The sequence below is a fragment of the Typopeltis vanoorti genome, chromosome 7 (assembly GCF_054136105.1).
Source record: "Typopeltis vanoorti isolate ZY-2024b chromosome 7, IOZ_Tvanoo_1.0, whole genome shotgun sequence".
Taxonomy (NCBI): Eukaryota; Metazoa; Arthropoda; class Arachnida; order Uropygi; family Thelyphonidae; genus Typopeltis; species Typopeltis vanoorti.
In genome coordinates this window covers 91,125,287-91,145,741 of record NC_143555.1, presented here as the reverse complement: position 1 = coordinate 91,145,741, position 20,455 = coordinate 91,125,287, and the positions used below count along the sequence as shown (strand labels likewise).

Genomic DNA, 20,455 nt, shown 5'->3' with positions numbered 1-20,455 from the left:
GCTAATTTTTTTTTACCTTTACAATTTCAAAGTCTGATAATCTGTTGATAGTTAACTTTAAAAAAATAAAAAAAAATGCAAGCTACAAAGCTGGAGTTTTTGCCTCAAGCTGCTAGTGATATGCTGAATTTTTCTTGAACTTCTTTGGTACACACTTAATGAACCAAGGCTTTAATTTTGAAATATCTTGGTCTGCGATTTTTAGTGGAATGGGAGGGGATCTTCTTTTGACTAGTATTTCTATAATTCTGAACAGCAGCTCTCTTGATAAGGAGTGCAGAAAGAGTAATCAAACCACAGAAAGGGGAAATCAGAAATCAAGATCATCCATTTGGAGTCCTTATGGCCATAGGACATGAGAAAGTAGTTAAGTGAAGGACATTCACGAGGAAACTGAAAAAGGTGTTATATCAACGTTAAGAGCAAACTTCTTGATATTTCTTCCAGCTTATTTGCTGAAATGAAAAAGTTTATTGGAATAAAGGCTGAGGGCACTGAAATTCCAAGGAGGACAACCTGTTAAGGTATGATCTTCATCAGGAAATTCTGAATTAGAGTAGATAAAAAAAAAAATAAATAAAATAAACAGATTAAGATTTGGCATTTCTGGCAAAATGATATTTTGCCATTAATAAGGGATTGACATTTTATTTCCCATACATACTACAACACTACATTAGGCTTCTGCCAGACACAGTCTAGTTATATAAAGTGGGAGCAGGATTATTCATTAGCTAGTCAAGAAGTCTGTTGAAGATCCTTAGGGATGTCTATAATGTCAGACATGCTCCTGAAAAGGTCATGCAGGAGGAGGCTGGATGTCTAGTTCCAAGTCTAAACAGAGCAAGAGCCTTCAATAAGAAAGATAATGGTGGTACTGTAACCTATTATGGAATCCAACTATGGTGGTTCAGTTAGCATTTTCTCCAACTAAGAAAGGTTTTAATTTTTTTTGGGGGGGGGGGGGGGGGGAACAATACCTGCCTACAAGTTTTCTTTCACATAGTTCTATTTGTGAAATCAACCATAGTGTAAGCAAACAAAGTTTGCCCCTGAAGTATCTTCAGGACTGAGGCAACTCATGGTAAAGGTGGACCAGCACTATAGCAGTATACATGTCTGCAAGGAGATGTGCTTTTCATTATGGGAGATATTAAGCCAAGGAGTGATGAGAGCTTGATCCACCTTTACCACGAGTTGCCTCAGTCCTGAGGATACTTCAGGTGCAAACTTTGTTTTCTTACACTTGGATAAAGGATTAAACTAAATTTATTAGTCTAACCAAGTTGAAAAAAACTTCCAACATCTTTCTCTGAATCCAGAGTAATTTAATAATAAGGTGGTATGCCTTTTGGCAACTCCTATAGGTAAATATGACTTCTCCATTGCTTCTGCCTTAGTATCACCACTTCTGGGTCTGGTTCCCACTGACAAGACCTCAATAAAGGTCGAAACCGGTTTGGGTAGTGGCTCTTCCCTTAATGCACAGCATTATACATGTCCGCAAAGAGATGTGCTTTGCATTATGGGAGATATTAAGACAGGGAGTGATGAGATCTTGGTCCACCTTTACCACAAGTTGCCTCAGTCCTGAAGATACTTCAGGCAAACTTTGTTTGCTTAAACTTGGATAAAGGATTAAACTAAATTTATTATAGACAAGGATCATACTCAAACAGGTTATCCTCCTTGTTCTGTTAGCTTTGCTAATAACATCCCCAAATGCTAATGGTGTCGCAAGTTCTTTCCTAATATCCTCATTTTTAATGATACCCATCTATTCACCTCCATGAATTCTCGTATCTGTGATAAACTATACAGCTAATTTAGTGTTTCGATTAATTTCTCTCTTATCCATATATACACTGCTTGGAAAGAAGTCAACAGACACTCCCATGAGCAAGGTGCATCATGCCATGTAACAAATCGTGTTCTTGTTTTAATAATTTAATTAAAGCATAAATAAAGCTTGTGCATGGCTCTGACTGATGAGACCACAATAAAAGTTGAAGCAAGTCTGAGCAATGGACTTTCTCGTAATGTTTTTGGATTATGGGATGCTGAAGTAATTGATATGAAGTTAGCAGCCTTGATATATATATATATATATATAATTAAAAAAAACCTATATCTACTCTATATATATAAAAAGATAAGCCAAAATTTGAAACATTTTTATGTCACATTTTTTGTCTTACCAGCCCAGAACTCAGGAGGAGTCAACTGCAAGTGCTGCCCACAGTGGACAACCCATCACACTCACAAAAACATGATCATAGGGTGATATAAAGGATAATATGTAAAAACTACAAATTTGTTGGCCAATATGCTGAATGAGAGGTTCAAGGTATCGACTGGAACAAGAAACTGTACAAAAGCATTAAGATCCAAGGCTCACAACATAGGTTTCCATGGTAGGACTGCAATATGTAAGCTCCACATTACCAAAAACAACATGTAGCATTGTCTCCAGTGGTGCAAAGAGCATGTACAATGGGACGTGGAAGCTTGGAAAGCCTGTGTTATGGAATAGCGAATCATTGCACCCTCTATCGAGTAGATGGACAGGTGTGGTGGATGCCCAGCGAACGGCTCTTACCAGAGTGCATAACCCCAACTATGAAATTCAGAGATGGCTGTGTGATGGTATGGTCCTGTTTTGTCATGTTGGTGTCACAAACATTGAACTCCAATAGGTAACTTAAAATTCTGAATAATGCAATGACCACTGTCTCTCTCAGCAAGACAATGCACCATGTCATAAGGCTGCTGCTGTAACTGTGTGGTTTGTGTCACCACACTTGACTGGCCTCCACATGGCATTGATCTCAATCCTATTAAACATCTGTAGGATGAACTGGAGCATCAGGTTAGGTCAAGGGATGTCTACCTCACAACAGTCCAGGACCTAATTACATGCCTACTGGTCCAAAATTCTCATTGATCACTATTGTACGTTTTGCAAAAAGTATGCTTCATAGGCTTGCTGCTGCAGCAAAAAAAGGTGCCTATCTTATTAAGATGGGCACCATGGCTGTCTGTTCCTTACATTATAATGTCCGTTGACTTCTTTCCAAGCAGTATAAATTCATTCGGTTGACTTCCCTCCATGCCAGCTTTGCTAATCTCAGGTGGTATGGTTACTTTAACAGAATGGGAGAAGAAAAGGTTAACAAAAGTTTTTTCCAGGATGACAGGTAAAACCTAGAGGAAGACCAAGATCTTAAGAAGTGACTTACCATAATGCTAAGACACAAAATATAAGTCCTCATACTGTTGGAACCTTGATATATTAATTTGGAGGAAAATTGTCAATAAGAAGTCAGTAATGATGTAATGTTTTCATCTAGTAGGGTCATAATATTCTGCACCCCCCCCTTTAGGTAAATAAAGAATTTGATAAGAAATAAGGTTTATAAACATTCCATTTCTATAATCTCAGTGATGACTGATTTAACTATTCAGTCGTGCCCGATCCTTGGTGACTTGTAGGCAAGTATTTCTTGCCAGAAAGTGTTGTGGATATTCTTTTTTTACAGGGTAGTTCATCACTACTTTCCCCAACCCTCCCTATTTTATCCGGACTTGAGACTGGCATATAGCTGATAACTTAGGCACATGTCTGGGTCATAAATATTCCTGGCTGTAATTAGTGTATGTGTGTTCACGGGGCCAGTTTGCCTGTTCTGAGGGACAAAAAACCTGAGTTTCCGAGTGAAAATACCCTCTACCTCCGTATGAGACCAGCTAACTCACCTTTAGTAGAAAGAGACTAGATAACGATTCTCATGTCATGGATGGGAATCAAACCCAGGTCTTTCTGACCAAAAGAGTTCGTCTATATCGACTGAGCTACAGAGGCTCCTATAATATACAGTAGCAAGTTTATATATTATCACTGTAAAATTTCAGAGGAATGTTGCACTTACATGATAAATTGTTAAGTGTACAAAAATGGAATAATCTTATTCAAAACTAAACAAATATCAAGCATCTAAAATGCAAGTATTTTTCCCTATTAATAATAGTAAAATACTTCCACCTCTCTTTTCTTCATATTCAGATAGCACTACCGTAATGCATTGTAACATAACATAACATAACCCAAAGATAAGGCTGACCCAAAGTCACTGCTCACCTCAACTTTTAACATCTAAGGAAAATATCATGGAACTACAAAGACAGCACATCTAAATAATTGGATATTAAGTCTTCTGATCCCAGTGGTATCTTATTTCTTCCAAATGCAGTCAAAATTCATTATCCAGAATTAAAACAGATTGTATATCATGGATTATCTTGCACAGTTCATCTACCTCAAGTACAGAAACAAGTATATATTCAACTCCATCCCAAAAAAAGAAGAAAGTCAACAATCAAACAAATCATCCCATTTCTTTTTTTTGAAAATAATGGAGAAATCAAACCTCATTTAACCCTTTCTGACATGAATTTTTTTTCCCAAGTGAACAAAATTTTTCTTTCTATTTATTTTGTCTTTAGGTCTAAAAAAGCAAGAGTATCAAGTATTTTGATGAAAAATACATTTCAGGATAGGAATTCTGACCAACTGATTCCATCTGGAATTCATTATATTCTGGTAGCAAATATTCAACTTCTGAGTTTATACTCTATAATCCAATATATGCATATTATTCTACTAAGTCATAAAAACCGATATTGGTAAGATGTATACGTATAATACATACCTGTTATTATATTAAAGAAATGGAACTACGATATCGTACGATACCAATTGGAATCATTCGCCACGTAATATGGGCTACGAAAGCCAAGACAGTGATTCCAATTGGAATCACTAGGGCAGAAAGGGTTAAGGATGACCTTAACTCTTGACCAATTAATTAATGACCACCAATATGAATTCTACCACATGGACTAGAATAAAATGCACATGTTGGGTGATGTTGCATCAGTTGATTAATAAAATGATAGAGTGGAAGGTTGTCACCAATTTCTTCAGTATTGCCAAAGAGAAGATAATGCTTTTTTTTTTATTTATTTATTTTTTTAAATTGTAACTGGCAACAAAAAAATTGGTCCATTATAGCCTACAAATGAAAATTCAGGCTACCTCAACATAGCCCAAAAGCTCAAAACTGAACTATTTACCAGTCGGTATAAACCTGACTGTTTTTTGGGAACAGTAAATTTATAAAACCATGTAAAAGACACTGAGAAGGTAGAAACATTGAATTAATCATATGCATAACAATGAACAAAATGAAACAATGAAAAGTTATACAGGTGTCCTGTCCTATACCCACTGTTATAATACGGCTATTGAGTTGTTAGTCGACTCTCAAGGTACATTAAAGTATCAGTCTGTCAAGCATGTACACATGCAAGACTTGACAACAAAAGCTAAATATGCAAGTTATTTACTTACAAGAAATCATATTTCAAGTTGTGGCACATCATTCCTACAGTCTGGAATTGGCTCCAGACCACTGGTTATTTCTGATATAGAAGACACATAGTATATACACTGAAAATGACAAAAAGTCTGAAAAGTGAGAAAAATGACTCCAAAAACAAGTTTTACCACAGGAACAAAAAAACACTTTTCATGCAGTGGAGATAATGTACTGAAATGGAGAAATTGCATATGAAAATAAGGCAGACTTCAAAAGCTGTTCTTTTTTTTTTTCTCTTTTGGCTGGAGAAGCTATCAACAATTGCACCATTCAATAACTCTCATGTCTATGATAAAATGATAAACTAGTTAAAAAATCTGTTTAATATTAAAATATTTTTTCGAAGCATTAAGAATACATTTTACTTTAATGGACATGCTTGTAAAATTGACTAGCTTTCTTTAAAATATATCTTCTATACATGTTGGGCAGGACAAATACGCTTGCCCTTGCTCAGTAGATTTTGGTAGTTAGTGAGTAATTAATTAGTGAGTAATTTTTTTTTCTGCCCTTCGTTTTCATATTTATATTACTTATTAATATATCAAATTTTTATATAAAAATATTCTTCTTATTATCATGCTATCTTCTATCGAAAGTCAGCGACTATCTTGGAGAACAAACTGCGTTCTTGCGTTAATCAGAACAGTTGTACGCCTCTTTCCTGTCCACGCCGTAATGTTGTCAAACCATGATATTCTTTTTCTTCCTCTAGTTCCTTTGCCATCAATTCTTCCTACCAAAATAATTTGTAGAAGTTGGTATATGCTGTTTCTCATGATGTTTTTTTGTTTCTTGATTATTTGTACAAGATCTTTAGCTTTGGCAATGGATTTTAAGACATCTTCATTGGTAATTTTTTCTGTCCATGATATCTTTACCATTCTTCTGTATAGCCACATCTCAACTCAAAGATTCAATTTTCCTGATGGTTATCGCCTTCAATGTCCATGTTTCAACTCCATAGAGCAGAATAGACCACACGTAGCATTTCACATTCAACATCTGACTTCCATGTTTAGGTCTTTATTGCAGAATAATGTTCTCATTTTCATGAAGGACTGCTATGCAACTTCAAACCTCATCATCATCAAATTCCTGCCATGTACCCTCAAGAGTTGTACAGGATATGATAGTACTACATGAAAAAATTACATCATTACTAACTTCCTATCTACAATTTTCCTCCAAATCAGTCTGTTACTTGTCAAGACTCCAACATTATCAGATCTTATATTTCTATCATCTAAGGCACTTTGTACCATATCAATCCACCTATATCTTGGTCTTCCTCTGGGTCGTTTTCCTGCCAACCTGGCAGAGAACACTTGTTTTACTAATCTTTTCTCTCCCATTCTATTTAAGTGACAATACCACCTGAGATTAGCTCTGCTAACACATTCCTGGATGCTGACAATGTCAAGTTCTTTCCTAATATCCTCGTTTTTAATATATTGCCATTGATGCCATCTGTTCATGCCTGTAATCTTTCTCAGGACTCTAATATCTGCGGTCTCTCGTCTTTGGTCAAGTGTTTTACTTCTGACTCAGTTCTCAGATCCATAAGTTAAAACTGGTTTGAACACTGTCTTGTATACAGCTAATTTAGTGTTCCGACTAATTTCTCTCTGATTCCATATGAATTTATTCAATTGACTTCCTACCATACCAGCTTTGTTGATTCTATTGTCTATTTCCATATTTAATTTACCATGTTCACTAAAAATCGTGCCTAAGTAGCTGAAATGTTTTACTTGTTCCACAGGTTCTCCATTCACAACACGGTTATTTTCAATGATTCTGTCTATTTTCATTGCCTTTGTCTTTTTATTGCTGACCTTCATACCATATCTATTACAACAGTTCAATTTAGTCAGAGAATCTTGCAGACTTGTAGCGGATTTATTTACAAGTATAACATCATCCGTAAAGCAAAGGGCTGACATTAACATCTCCAATTTTGATATCATGTTTAATACCATTTTTCCTTCATAATGTGATCCATATAGATAATAAATAACAGAGGGGATAATGTACATCCTTGTCTCACACCAGATTTAACATTAAACCATTTTCCTGTCTTCCTTCAATTCTAACTGCTGACTTACAACTCAAATAAGGACTAAGTACTGCTTGATATAATGCCCCATTGACATCATATAACTGTAGCGAATGGCTTCTCTCTTGGCACCTTGTCATATGCCTTTTCCAAATCGACAAAACTTAAATACAGATCTTTGTTATATTCCCGTGCTTTCTTAACTATTTGTTGTGAAGTGAAGATCTGATCCTGACACCTATTTGGCCTGAATCCAGCTTGTTCTTCACCCAGCTTTTCTTCCACAATTCTTCTCAATCGTTTCTCAAGTATACTTACATAGATCTTGCCAGGAACACTCAGTAGGGAAATACCTCTGTAATTCTCACATTCAGTTATATTTCCCTTTTTATATATGAATACTATGAGCTCTACTCCAATCATTGGGAATTCGTCCCTCTGTCCAGGCTTTCTTTACTATGCAGTGCAGCCACTGTAAGACTTTTATAACACCATAATTCAGCATTTCTGGTCGAATATCATCTACTCCTGCTGCCTTTCTACATTTTAAGCCTTTGATGGTTTTTTCTACTTCAAGTATGGATATATATTCCTGACTGCATGCCTGGTCAGTGTTTTTTTACCACTGTGCTGTCATTACTGCTTGTTTCATTTAGCAGTGTTTCAAAGTAATTACTCCATACTTCAAGGATATCTCTTTCTACCATTTTCATGTCACCATCATCTCTAACTCCTTTTACAGCACTCTTTCCTCCATTCCTAAGCTTCTTCAACAACCTCCAGAATATTTTTCCACCTTCTTGATATTTATTTTCTATATTCTTCGCAAAATCCTCCCATGACTTTTGTTTAGCTAGTTTTAAACAGTGTTTAGCATTCTTGCATTTGTCTCTGTATTCTCTAAGAGCACAAGCTGACTTATTTGCCAGGAACTTTTGATATGCTTTCTTCTTTTCCTTCACTGCCTCTTTAACTTCCTGTGTCCACCATGGAGTTCTAATTTTTCTATCCTTGCAGACAACTTCACCACATGCCTCTCTAGCCAAATCAATCAGGCTTTTCTTCAAGGCTTGCTACTGAATCTCCAAGGTTTGATTGCTGTTCTCAAAGTCTTTCATTTTTTCTTCAATAATCTTTGTGTATTTTAGTCTACAGTTCACATCTGAGAGCTGCTCAACTTGTATTCGCTTTAAAACTTTCTTACACATTATTCTTTTCAATATGAAATTCAATTTTATCCTGCTCAAGACTAAATAGTGATCACTTCCAATTTCAAATCCTCTGTACACTCTGGTGTCCTGCACCAGGGAGAAAACATCACTATCAACAATAACATTGTCAATGAGACTTTTCTTATTCCTTGCCTCTTCTCTCCATGTGAATTTGTGCACATTTTTATGTTGGAACATGGTGTCAGTAATAACCAGTCCATGTCCTGAACAGAAATCCAACAGATATTTGCCATTATTATTAGTTTTGCTCTTTTCTCCAAATTTTGCCAAAATATTTTTGTATGCCTCACAATCATTTCCTATGCTGCTATTTAGATCCCCACAGGACCAACTTTTCCTTTTTCATTGTGTCAGTTGCTTTTTCTAAAGCATCAAAAAATTCCTCCACTTCTACCTTACTAGAACCTTCTGTGGGACCATAGGCACAAATAAGTCTCATTGTCCAGTTCCCCATTCTCATATTTGCCCACATTACTCTACTTGAGACTGCCTGCCATTCAAGAAGATTAGCCTCTTATTTTGTGTTGAATACTATGGCTACTCCTTCTTTTCCTTGATTGTCATTGCCTGAATATAACATTTTGTATTTATTGCTCAGAAAGATCTCGCCAGTTTTTGTCTTTTTTGTTTCAGTCACTTCTATTATGTCGATCTGGTACTTATCTTATTCCTCAGCTAGCTCCATTTTTTTTGCCATTCAGGCTTCTTATGTTGATAGTACTGATCTTTAACTCTGGTGATGTTGAGTTGGGGTGTGTTTTCAGATTTGTTCCAGTAGCTGACTTTTCGCTACTGGAACAAAAACAACAGGTGCCTTGTTTAACTGGGCGACGCCCCTGCCGGCATGAATTTTTGTCATGTTGTACCATGACAAAAATTCTAATAAGAATACAATTTGGTCGGATAAATCCCAAATTGCCAGGTCATCCTTGTTCGTTCAGTATCAAAGTAGATACCCAACAGGGTGCACCACAAGAAAGTGAGGATTGGACATTAGGTCAGAAGCCCTGGTCGGTTCTCCGCATTCCTTTAAAGGCTATGTGGAGGTCTCCTCTCAGTTATACAGCTTTGACCCTTGTCTATTTTATCTATTTCAGGATCCCACCTTTCAATAAGCCAGCAATCAAGATATTTATATCTTGACACTTGATCGATATTTTTCCCATTAAGTGTCAATTTCATTGATGAGGTTAGATGTTTGCTAATGACAATGTATTTTGTTTTGTTGATGTTTATATTTATTCCCATTCTTTGGCTTTCTATGTATAGTCTGTCAATGAGTTTTTGGAGATCCATAATGTTATCTGTAATTAGCATGGTGTCATCTGCATATCGGAGGTTGTTAACTATCTTTCCATTTATTGTGATTCAATCTGGAAATTCTTCCAATGCCTTTTTAAAGATTACCTCTGCGTATATGTTGAACAAGACTGGTGAGAGCATACATCTCCTTGTCTCACTCCTCTTTTGATGTTAATATCAATGTTGTCTAATTGAATGGTAGCTGACTGATTCCAATACAGATTTCTTATTAGTCTTATGTCTTGTTCGTCTAGCCCTATTTGTTGAAGGACTTCTATTAAATTAGTCTGTCTGACTTTGTTGAACGACAGACTTTTTCAAAATCTATGAAACACAAAGACGGATTTCTGTTTTTCTATGAATTTTTGTATCAGTATTTGGGCACAGAAAAGGGCATCTCTAGAACCAAAACCATTCCAAAAGCCAAATTGCGTTTCACTTAGAGTTTCTTCACTTTTTCTATAAAATTATTTCTATTAAAATATTAAATTACTAAATAAAAATTTCCAATTAATTTTGTTTCTTAAATAAAAATATCCTATTTATAAGAGAATTAAATTTTCTCAATGAAATTGGATGTAAATGTTCTGTCCCAGGGATTATCAAAATAAAAATAATTATTTGGAGCTTATATAATTAGAATAAAATATTATCTTTATAAATATGTATATATAACTTCAATATTTTTGAGATATGATATATCCAATTTAATTTTTTTTTTTTCTGCCTCCAGTATAATTGTAAGATAAACTCTTTGTAAGTTTTCCGCCAGCAGCATTCGCACATTCTGCAGCTGCCTCAAGCCGGGCCTGAGTCCGATGAGGCCTACATACCTTGTGCTAGTCACTATGAATTTGGATGGCAATTTCGCTGCAGAAAGTTGTAGTGCTGCCCGTCAGTATTTTATGGTTGTGCAAAAATTATTTCCATTTTTTTCTGTATCCACTTATTGCTGACAAATTTTGTGTAGAAAGCTGGAAATGTGTGAAAATACTTTGACAGTAAAAAAATTTAACTGACAATAGATGGTCAGTGAGAGCAGATGTATTACTGGCATTAAAAATTGACTATAATCATATAAAACAGGCTTTATCTGACATCTGTGCTTAAAATTCAGAAGGATAGAAAAAAAAAATGTAGTAGATGCTACATCTTTGTTAAAGAAAATGAACAAATATGAAACAGCACTGATGACAGTAACTTGAAACACTATTTTAGAGTGAATGCTACCAGCAAACCATTGCAATCAATTGAGTATACACTATTTAAAGGATCTGTTTTATTAAAATCATTTAGAAAATCGTTAGAAAGATTTTTGTCTTGAAAAAAAAAAAAAAAGGGGGGGGGGGGAAGTACCCAAGAAGTACGATGTCAGAAGAAACGTTAAACAGCATGGTGCTACAGTATATGGAACAAGTAGTATTATATAACTGAAATATATATTGATTCATGGCAGAAGCCTGTAGGCATGTGTATAATACACTATATCATACTAGGTCATACAAAATCCCTCTAAACTAGGTATTGATATATTAAACGATATTTTTTCTTTACCACAGAAGCTATGTGAATCGACTATTTGGGAAATGTTGATCTGAGAAAAAACTATTTCAATACCAACTAGTTTCACCAACTTAAAAACTGTTGGCATCTTCAGGGTACAGGACTGATGAGAGGAACTAAAGCTAACAAAACATGTTACAGACAAGACATTAACAGAATTCTAATTATAAATTACAAAACAACACTGAATGTGTGCAATACACGTGTGGCATGTACATGATTTCACTTGTTGTTGTTTAGGAACGTTTTATAGTTGGTACTAAAGTTCATTTCTTGTGTGTTTAGAGATCTAATTAGGGTCTTCCAGATCTCGGATAAGATTAAATATTGGTTCCTATTAAGATTTTCTACAGAACAGGCAACTGTTGTGGCTTCTTTAAAAATATGAGAGCGGTAATTCTCTTCTATGTAAGGAGTACAGCTTTTATCCCACTCAATGGCATGGTTGGTTGTGGAGAAATGGGAAGATAAGCCTGATATATCTTGTCTGTTGTTTTTGACATATCCGACGTGTTCTCTCTGTCTTATCTCAAGGCTTCTTGAAGTTTGGCCAATGTAACTTAAACCGCACAAGCATGGGGTATTATAAACTCCAGCATATTTAAAGAAAGGATGGAAGTCTTTTGGAGATCTTAAAAGTTTTCGGATTGTATCTTTAGGTTTAAAGGTCACTCTTATTCTATGTGGTTTGAGGAGTTTAAGCAAACTTGTTGGAGGCTGTCCCCACGTATATGGAATGACGATTGTGGTAATATATTGAGTGTCTTCTTGTTGTCTTTGTAGTGGATCGGAGAACAGAATCTTGTTAACAAGTCTCCAGGGGGGGGGGGGGAGCCATTCAAGATGAGGGTGTTGGATATCAGTGTCAATTCGTCTTGGTCTGTTGTAATTCAGGCAGCTCTCTTCTTCAGCATACGTACAATGCTGAGTTTTTGAGAAATGTGGTAGGAGGAGCTGAAGTGTAAATAATGTCCTGTATTTGCCCGTTCTGTAGAAAATCTTAATAGGAACCAAGGTTTAATCTTATCTGAGATCTGGAAGACCCTAATTAGATCTCTAAACACACAAGAAATGAACTTTAGTACCAACTATAAAATGTTCCTAAATAACAAGTGAAATCATGTACATGCCACACGTGTATTGCTCACGTTCAGTGTTGTTTTGTAATTTATAATTAGAATTCTGTTAATGTCTTGTCTGTAACATGTTTTGTTAGCATTAGTTCCTATCATCAGTCCTGTACCCTGAAGATACCAACAGTTTAAGTTGGTGAAACTAGTTGGTATTAAAATTAGTTTTTCTCAGATACTTAATCAACATTTCCCAAATAGTCAATTCACATAGGTATTGATATTTTGTAAATTTCTTTCATTTCATAGCATTTCTTTTCTGCCTTCAATGCATCACTCATGCAAATATGATTGTTGACAGGGTTATTGTTACCAGGTATTTCATTCCATCATCTGTTATTTTAATTATTATTAATTATATACTACATAAATTTAAAAATTATGATTTCCAAATTTGGGTAGTACAGGTATCCCTTGATATATGCGGTTAATTAATCCTCGATAGACACTGCATTATTCAATGTTAAGAATTAATGGGAATAATTATAATGAATCCCGCAAAATATAAAAATTTAAACATCATTTATTTTTTAAGGTGACATGTAACTGAATTATTTATATTTTATTTATACATATTTGTTACATATAAACTTATCTAAATGTTTATTTTTTTATAAAAAAATTATCTAACGTAAATTGAACAGTGGTAGCTTTTTTTTTCTCCTCCATGATTTTGCAATAACAATCAATTTGTTTATCTAAACTGTGACTAAAGTTCATGCTTCTCTCTCTACATTTGGATCTATCTCTAGTATAAGTTCTTTTGCCTTCTCAATTGTCCTAAACAATTCAAGTTCTTTGATAGTGATTTCTTTAGATACATCTTCCATTTCCTTTTCTTCTTCCTCTTCGTATGCCTGTTGATGTTCGATTCCAAGAAGATCTTCGTTACTTAGGTCTTTCAAATGCGATTCCAATAATTCCCAAATATTTTCTGAATCAACATTCTCAAAGCCAAGTGCACTTCCAATCAAAACAATATTATCGATAACTTCATTGATGGGATTAATAGAATTACCAAAATTATTTGCAGATTCAGGCAAAAGATTCTTCCAGACTACTCTCATACAGTTGGCTGTCACTTCTTCCCAAGACTCGTGAATGTTTATAACTGCTTGTTTAATATCATATTTTTTCCAAAATTTCTCTAGAGTGATTGGATCGTCTCCAGTTGTAGCTTGAATTGCCTGGGTGAAAGTTCTTCTAATATAGTAAGCCTTGAATGCAGAAATGACTACCTGGTTCATAGGCTGTATCAAACATGTATTCGGTGGTAAAAATACAACCTGCACATTACTATTTAAATCATTAAGTGAGGTGGAATGTCCTGGGGTATTATCCAATACTAAAAGAACTTTGAAAGCTAAATTATTTTCATTGCAGTATTTTTCAACTACAGGAGAAAAAAGCGAAGTGAACCATTCTTCAAGCAACTGTTTGAAGAATGGTTCAACATGGCTTACAAATGTTTGGTAAGCCATGCCTTTTTATTTCATTCCCATATTACTGGAAGGGATTGTTTGTTACAGCCTTTAAAAGCCCTTGGGTTCATTGTTTGATAAATTAGCATTGGCTTTAATTTGAAATCACCTTCGGCATTATCTCCAAGTAAGTGTTAAGCGATCTTTGGATGCTTTATAATTAGGTGTGGTTCGTTCTTTTCTTGCTAAAAATGTTTTTGCTGGCATTTTCTTCCAAAACAGGCCAGTTTCATCTACATTGAATATTTGACGATCGCTGTACCCATTTTCTTTAATTCAGCTGGATATCAGGCTGCAACATCTTTATCAGCATTTGCTGCTTCGTCTGTTAATTACATTTTTCATTCCAGATCGAGTTTGGAAATTTTCTAACCTAGCCTTTCCTTGCAGAAAATGTTGCAGTCACATCTTGACATGTTTTCTTCAAGTGTAGAAAAAAGAGCAAAATTATTGCTGTCAATAGGAATACACTTCTGATTACAATCTTCTAGCCAAAGAAATAGTAAATCTTCCATTTTGATCATTAATGGGCTTCTATTCCTAGTACACTGCATACTCAAAGATGCAGATGCCATTTTGCCTTGTTCGCAGTACTCAGTCAATTTATTTAAAATGGCTTGTATAGTTGATTCACCAAAGCCTAGAGCTCTTCCGATGTTTGCTTTGCTTTCTCCGTTATCAAATCTTTTAATAATGTCAATTTTAGTATCCAAAGTAATAAGTTTTCGTTTATTACTCTTTTTCAAGGCCATGGTTACGAAAGGGTAATGCTTTACATAATTTGAAAATTACGTGATATGCTGATAAGCCGTAAGCACACATTGTAATACATACCCATATACGGCTGTATACACCACGCTCTGTTGATAAATTGAAGCACTGAGACTGAGACCAAGTGAGTTACGTTGAAGCACAACATGTACCATGTGATCTGATCGGTTTCATTGATCAAGACTAACACTTTGCTTATTTTCAAACTTTTTGGGCCACTAATCAAAACCGCATATATCAAGGGTTACCTGTATATAATTAATAATTATGTATCCTGAAAACCAACAGATGCCTTCTCCCTGGATTTGGATTCAACAGAAATGCAGATGTGACATGCCCATCATATAAAATATATAAAACAAAGCATAAAACAATTCTTATGTCCACCCAGTGAGCAAGAAAATTTGTCACTACCAGCACATGGAATCATTAATATTAATCATTTTGTCAATTAAAATTACTTGGTAAAATCAAAACTTTACGTGGACACCTCATATACATCCTAAATCACTAATTTTATTGATTTCATAAGCCAAACCTGAGATTTTTGAATATACAGAATAGCAACACATTCTGTTCCTGCAAATAGTCTGAATGAAATAAGATCTGGAATTACTTTTTTTTTTTGGGGGGGGGGGGGGGTTGAACATGAAAATGCATTAAAAATCTATTCAGCCAGGTGCATGTTTATGTAGAGGGATAAAAATGTAATAGATGCACATCTATTTTAAGAAATATCCAAGTCTAATGAAATGCCATCAATAAACCTATCCTAATGTTACAGGTTTCGGCAATTATTACATTATAATAACTGTAATAATTACCATATACTAGTTCGCAATTCTCATTATTATTATTATGCGACACCTCCAAGGAGTCCAAAGACTCATCAAGGGAGGGTACCTACTCTACAACTCTACATCTCCACCAACTACAATAAAAAGCAACTACCATCATCTACACCAATGCCATCTACAGCCCATCACCACCACTAGTATTTTCAAAGACAACACAAACATCCACGCCCACGGTGGGATTCAAATCTGCTGCCTTTTGGCTGGAGAGCAGATACACTGACCACTCGGCCAACCAGGCTAGCATATACTGTAATAAAATATGGTAAATGCAAAAAAAACAAACATTAATGAATACATAACACCAAACATTTGAAGACATCTCTTGTTGCTATCATTTATAAGATTTCTTTCAATTCTAACTGCCAACTTGCAACTTAAATATAGGCTATGTATTGTTCTGTATAATCATTTATCCCATATCATTGTAGTTTCAAAAAATTCCAATGATTTCTCACAAACTACTTATCACAAGAGAAAATGTAATTTTGACAACCTGTATTTGGCCTGAACCCAGGTTTTTTCTTCTCCCAAGTTTCTCTGCTCTTTTTAAGAATGCTTGCTATAAATATTACCTGGAATACTTAATAAAGAAATTCCTCTAATTCTCACATTCAATTTTATTCTTTTTTTTTTTTTTTTAATAGATGGGAACTATGAGAGTTCTACTCCAATGACCTGGAATTCCACCTTCTGATCATGCTCTCTGAATTATGCAGTGTAGCCACTGGAAAACTTTTAGACCTTCATATTTGAATGCTTCTGGTTGAATATCATCTACTCCAGCTGCCTTGCCACATTTCAAGTTTCTGATGGCTTTTTTTACTTGAAGTATTGATATGTACTCCTCTTTGCATCAGTCTTGAAAATTTTCTGTCACTGCTTGGTTCATTTAACAAGTCTTTCAAAATAATTACTCAAGACATCTAGGATATCCTTATTTTCAGTTTTTGTATCACCTTTATCATCTTTGATTCCTTTAGCAGTACTCTTTCCTCCATTTCTAAGCTTCTTCAATAGCCTCCAGCAAATTTTGCCACTTTCCTGATATTTATTTTTCATATCAGGAAAGTGGCATTGGAATTTTATTCTAATGACTTTTCTTCCCATGACTTAAATGCTAGAAATTTCTGGTATGCTTTCTTCTCGTTCAGGACTGCTTCCTTTACATCTCGTATCCTTATGTTTCCCTAGCTGAATCAATCACGTTTGGTTCTTGTTTGCAAATGTTCATAATAGTTTTTTTTTTTCCAATAGCTATAGTTATCTACAGTTTACCTGTAAAAAGCTACTCAACTTTAATTCTTTTTAAATTTTTCATACTATTCTTTTTGATGTGATATTCATTAATCCTACTTAGAATAAAACTTTTTTTCATTAAGAACTTAGTTCTCATACTTATGATAATACATAGTCACCAAGTACTATCAGATCCCTTTTTATGAACTGATATTTACTTCCCAGTCTTTCCTGTTACAAACATATTACATCAACTGATTCCTCAACCCCTGAAAAAAAACAAAAAAACCATTCATCCAGTTCCAAACTCTGGAAGTCACACAACCTTAGAATACCTGTATTTGTGACAATACACCAAAGGCCCTCCTAAAAATCATATGCCAGTTTGAAAAGAGCTGTCCAGTTGATACCTCTCTGTCTCTCCTCCTCTCAAATCATTTCAATTAGTCAGTAGGCACTTCCATGAGCACTTCTCCAATAAACTGTTATCCATCATTTGTCTACTTTCCACTAAGCCTGTTAAAACATACATGATAACCATGCTTCAGAGTCCAAATTCAGACTGATCCGATGCTACTCTTCATCTTTTATTCCAACAGCTTTTACTCCCTCCCTTTCTTTGCAACCTTCATACAAAATGTTTCCCAACCATAACTTCAGTTCTCCCTTCAGGCAGCAGCACTCTCTCAGAGAGTGCTTGCTATCCTCTTGGTTGATAAATACCTGTAAGTTCATTACCCCAAGATACTCTACCATCAGTAGAGTTCTACCAGTAGCATGCAGCCTTTTTCATCACTGGATCCCAAAGTACAAACCTTACACTTAGTAACATTAAACTAGATATGCTATTCATCTGACTACCTTTCCAGCTTATTTGAATCTTCTTGAAGAGCTACAGCACTGGCACCATTGCCTTATTGCCCCACCCTGGCTTTGCAGATCCATTTACAATAATGCTGTGGATAAATACAAAAAAAAGTATATAAATATGCAATGGTTATGGATTCAGTATGAGTAACTCCACTTGTAACCTGCCACCATGCTTTCCCCATTAGCCTATATGCAGATCCAACCCATTTGCGTCATATATCTAAATCAATTCATTCCTTGAAAATTAAAGATCGGTTTCTCATGCTGCATCCTGTCAAAGATCTAGAAAGATTACAATGGTTCATTTTTGTAATCAACCATTCAAGTTACTTCATTGTAATTAAGCGTGACTGATTACTAAAACAATAGTCTTCAAGCTGATAATCTCGATTTAAACTTATTTTCTTCTATATATTTAACATATTTGTTACTTCTAGAAGAAAATGTTTATTATTAACGTTTAAATAAAATCGGAATCAAAAGTACTATAGATGTAAATTTAAACTCAATTAAATAAGTACTACAATCTCGTAAAATAACTTTCTGTAGTTGTAATATTTTTAGTTCACAAGATGAATAAAAAATAACTATTACAATATTTTTTAGCAGAAATGTTATGTAATGAAGGTTAATCTCACGTAAAATTATAACAAAATTAATACAACTTCGTATTTTAAAGCAAAGTGCCACGTAGCATATGCTATGGGACTGATAAATTTTGGAGTAAAACTGTAAAGTTTAAAACATACATTCAGAAAATAACATATTACCTTTTGTAAATGATTTTCGATAACTTGGACAATCTGCGATGCATGTTTAATATTATCTTCGGCCAGCATCGTCAACATATTAATTAAAGGCTTGCTATTTCCGTTGAGATCAGCAAGAGATGACCTGTATTCTTCACAGATTTCGTCTTCCATAGTTCTTTACAAAATACAGTACAGTTTACGTTCAAGAAAAAGTCCAAATTGTAGAAATGGATTACACTGATTAAAATATATTAACAATTAGAGGTTAATATTTTACAAATAATTTCATTTTCCCCCCCACTTTAAACGGAACTCTAACTTAACTAACAGTCTTTGGCATGGCGAAGATACAAAGGGGACTCCAGCTACCACAATTCCAATAACAACGATCATAGCTTTGCTATGATTGGATAGAAAAACGGAGAAAACCTTGCAATCGATGGAGGATAGCCAATTAACAATAACATATCAAGAAGAAACTCGGCCTTCAAATTGTTTCCTGTGATTGGATGCGCCATAATATTCCACATGACGTAACCCATTGCAGCCAATCAAAAGCAAGAAACAAATACACATGCGCAATTGCATGAAACTTTAGTAATAAAGGCATCACAGGTTATTGGAACACCTATCTTACTTAGAGATTAGATGACGTTGACGTTTTGTTTCTTCTTTAGTATTGTTAATGTTTCTGTTTGCAATTACAAAGTATTGAGAAGCCAGTGTATTATTCAGTCTACAAATGTGTGTGTTTTACTGACCGGTTAGCACTTTCGATATGGAAACCAGATGTTTCTTAACGATTTAAGTTTTATTCAACTTAATTTAATTAAGTATCATCGGGGGAAGTACAATACTTCTATAAACAATTTAATGGACAAAATAATTAAACATAACATTTTTCACGAACTTCGACAGTCTACTACATATAAACAGTGAGACAAAACACTTGGAATTAGCTAATGTGCGAGAGTTCGAACAAACTAGTTGTTGGTGTCACATTGTGTGGTATAAAGCATTCATATCCTAGCGACGCCGTTGTTCTATTTAAATGTAAACCAAACTAGGTATAGCAATGAACATTGCCTTTGTTATTTTACGAACATTTCTGAAGCTTCTTTAAAGTTCTTTTATGAGACAGTTATGATCAATATACGATATTTCTGTTTCCCCCAAAAATACTTGGTGACCTGTATTTGTTGCGTAAAAAGTTAATCCCATCTCAATCTCTGCCTTTTTTTTTTTTTTTTTCGCTCAACAGTGGATCTCTACACACCGTCCCGTCTCATAAGAGCAGATTATTTTATATATTCCTGTTTCTTAACTGCTAGATGGGGAAGGATCAAAATACCTAGAAATCGTATATAATGAGAAAGAAACTACTACAACCTGGTGATTATGAAGTAATGCTGCAACATGTCTGTAACATTCTTGATGTAAAGTAATATGATTGCATTTTTGAATTCTTGTTTATTAGAAAGGGAAAAAAAAATGGTCAGCGGGCGTGTCTCAAATTTATTGTCTTCAGTTCGTATTCATTGAAGGAGACAGTGATAATGAAGTTCTTCATTCCTGTTTTCTGACTCGCAGGATATGTTGCAATGGATGGTGGGGTGAAGCAGAACGTAAGAATCTAACAGTTGTGGTAGGTTTCCTTACATTAAAAATATCAGCCATATTTCTTAAAGAGGTACTTTGAGAAGGATGTCAAGGAAGGGTAAATTTCTGTGATTCCCCAGTTTTCGAGTGAATTTTGTTTGGGCG

General features: G+C 34.8%; 1 protein-coding gene across 1 annotated transcript in view; it reads right to left on the bottom strand.

Moving 5' to 3' along the window:
• Positions 1 to 19,028, bottom strand: part of LOC150104858 (uncharacterized) — a 265,378-nt gene extending 246,350 nt beyond the window's left edge. Inside the window, exon 1 of the mRNA XM_090395375.1 lies at positions 18,710 to 19,028. Coding sequence (XP_090251501.1) covers positions 18,710 to 18,862 — 153 coding nt within the window. The 5' untranslated portion in view covers positions 18,863 to 19,028. The remainder of the gene's footprint in view (positions 1 to 18,709) is intronic.
• Between the last annotated feature and the right edge of the window lie 1,427 nt (positions 19,029 to 20,455).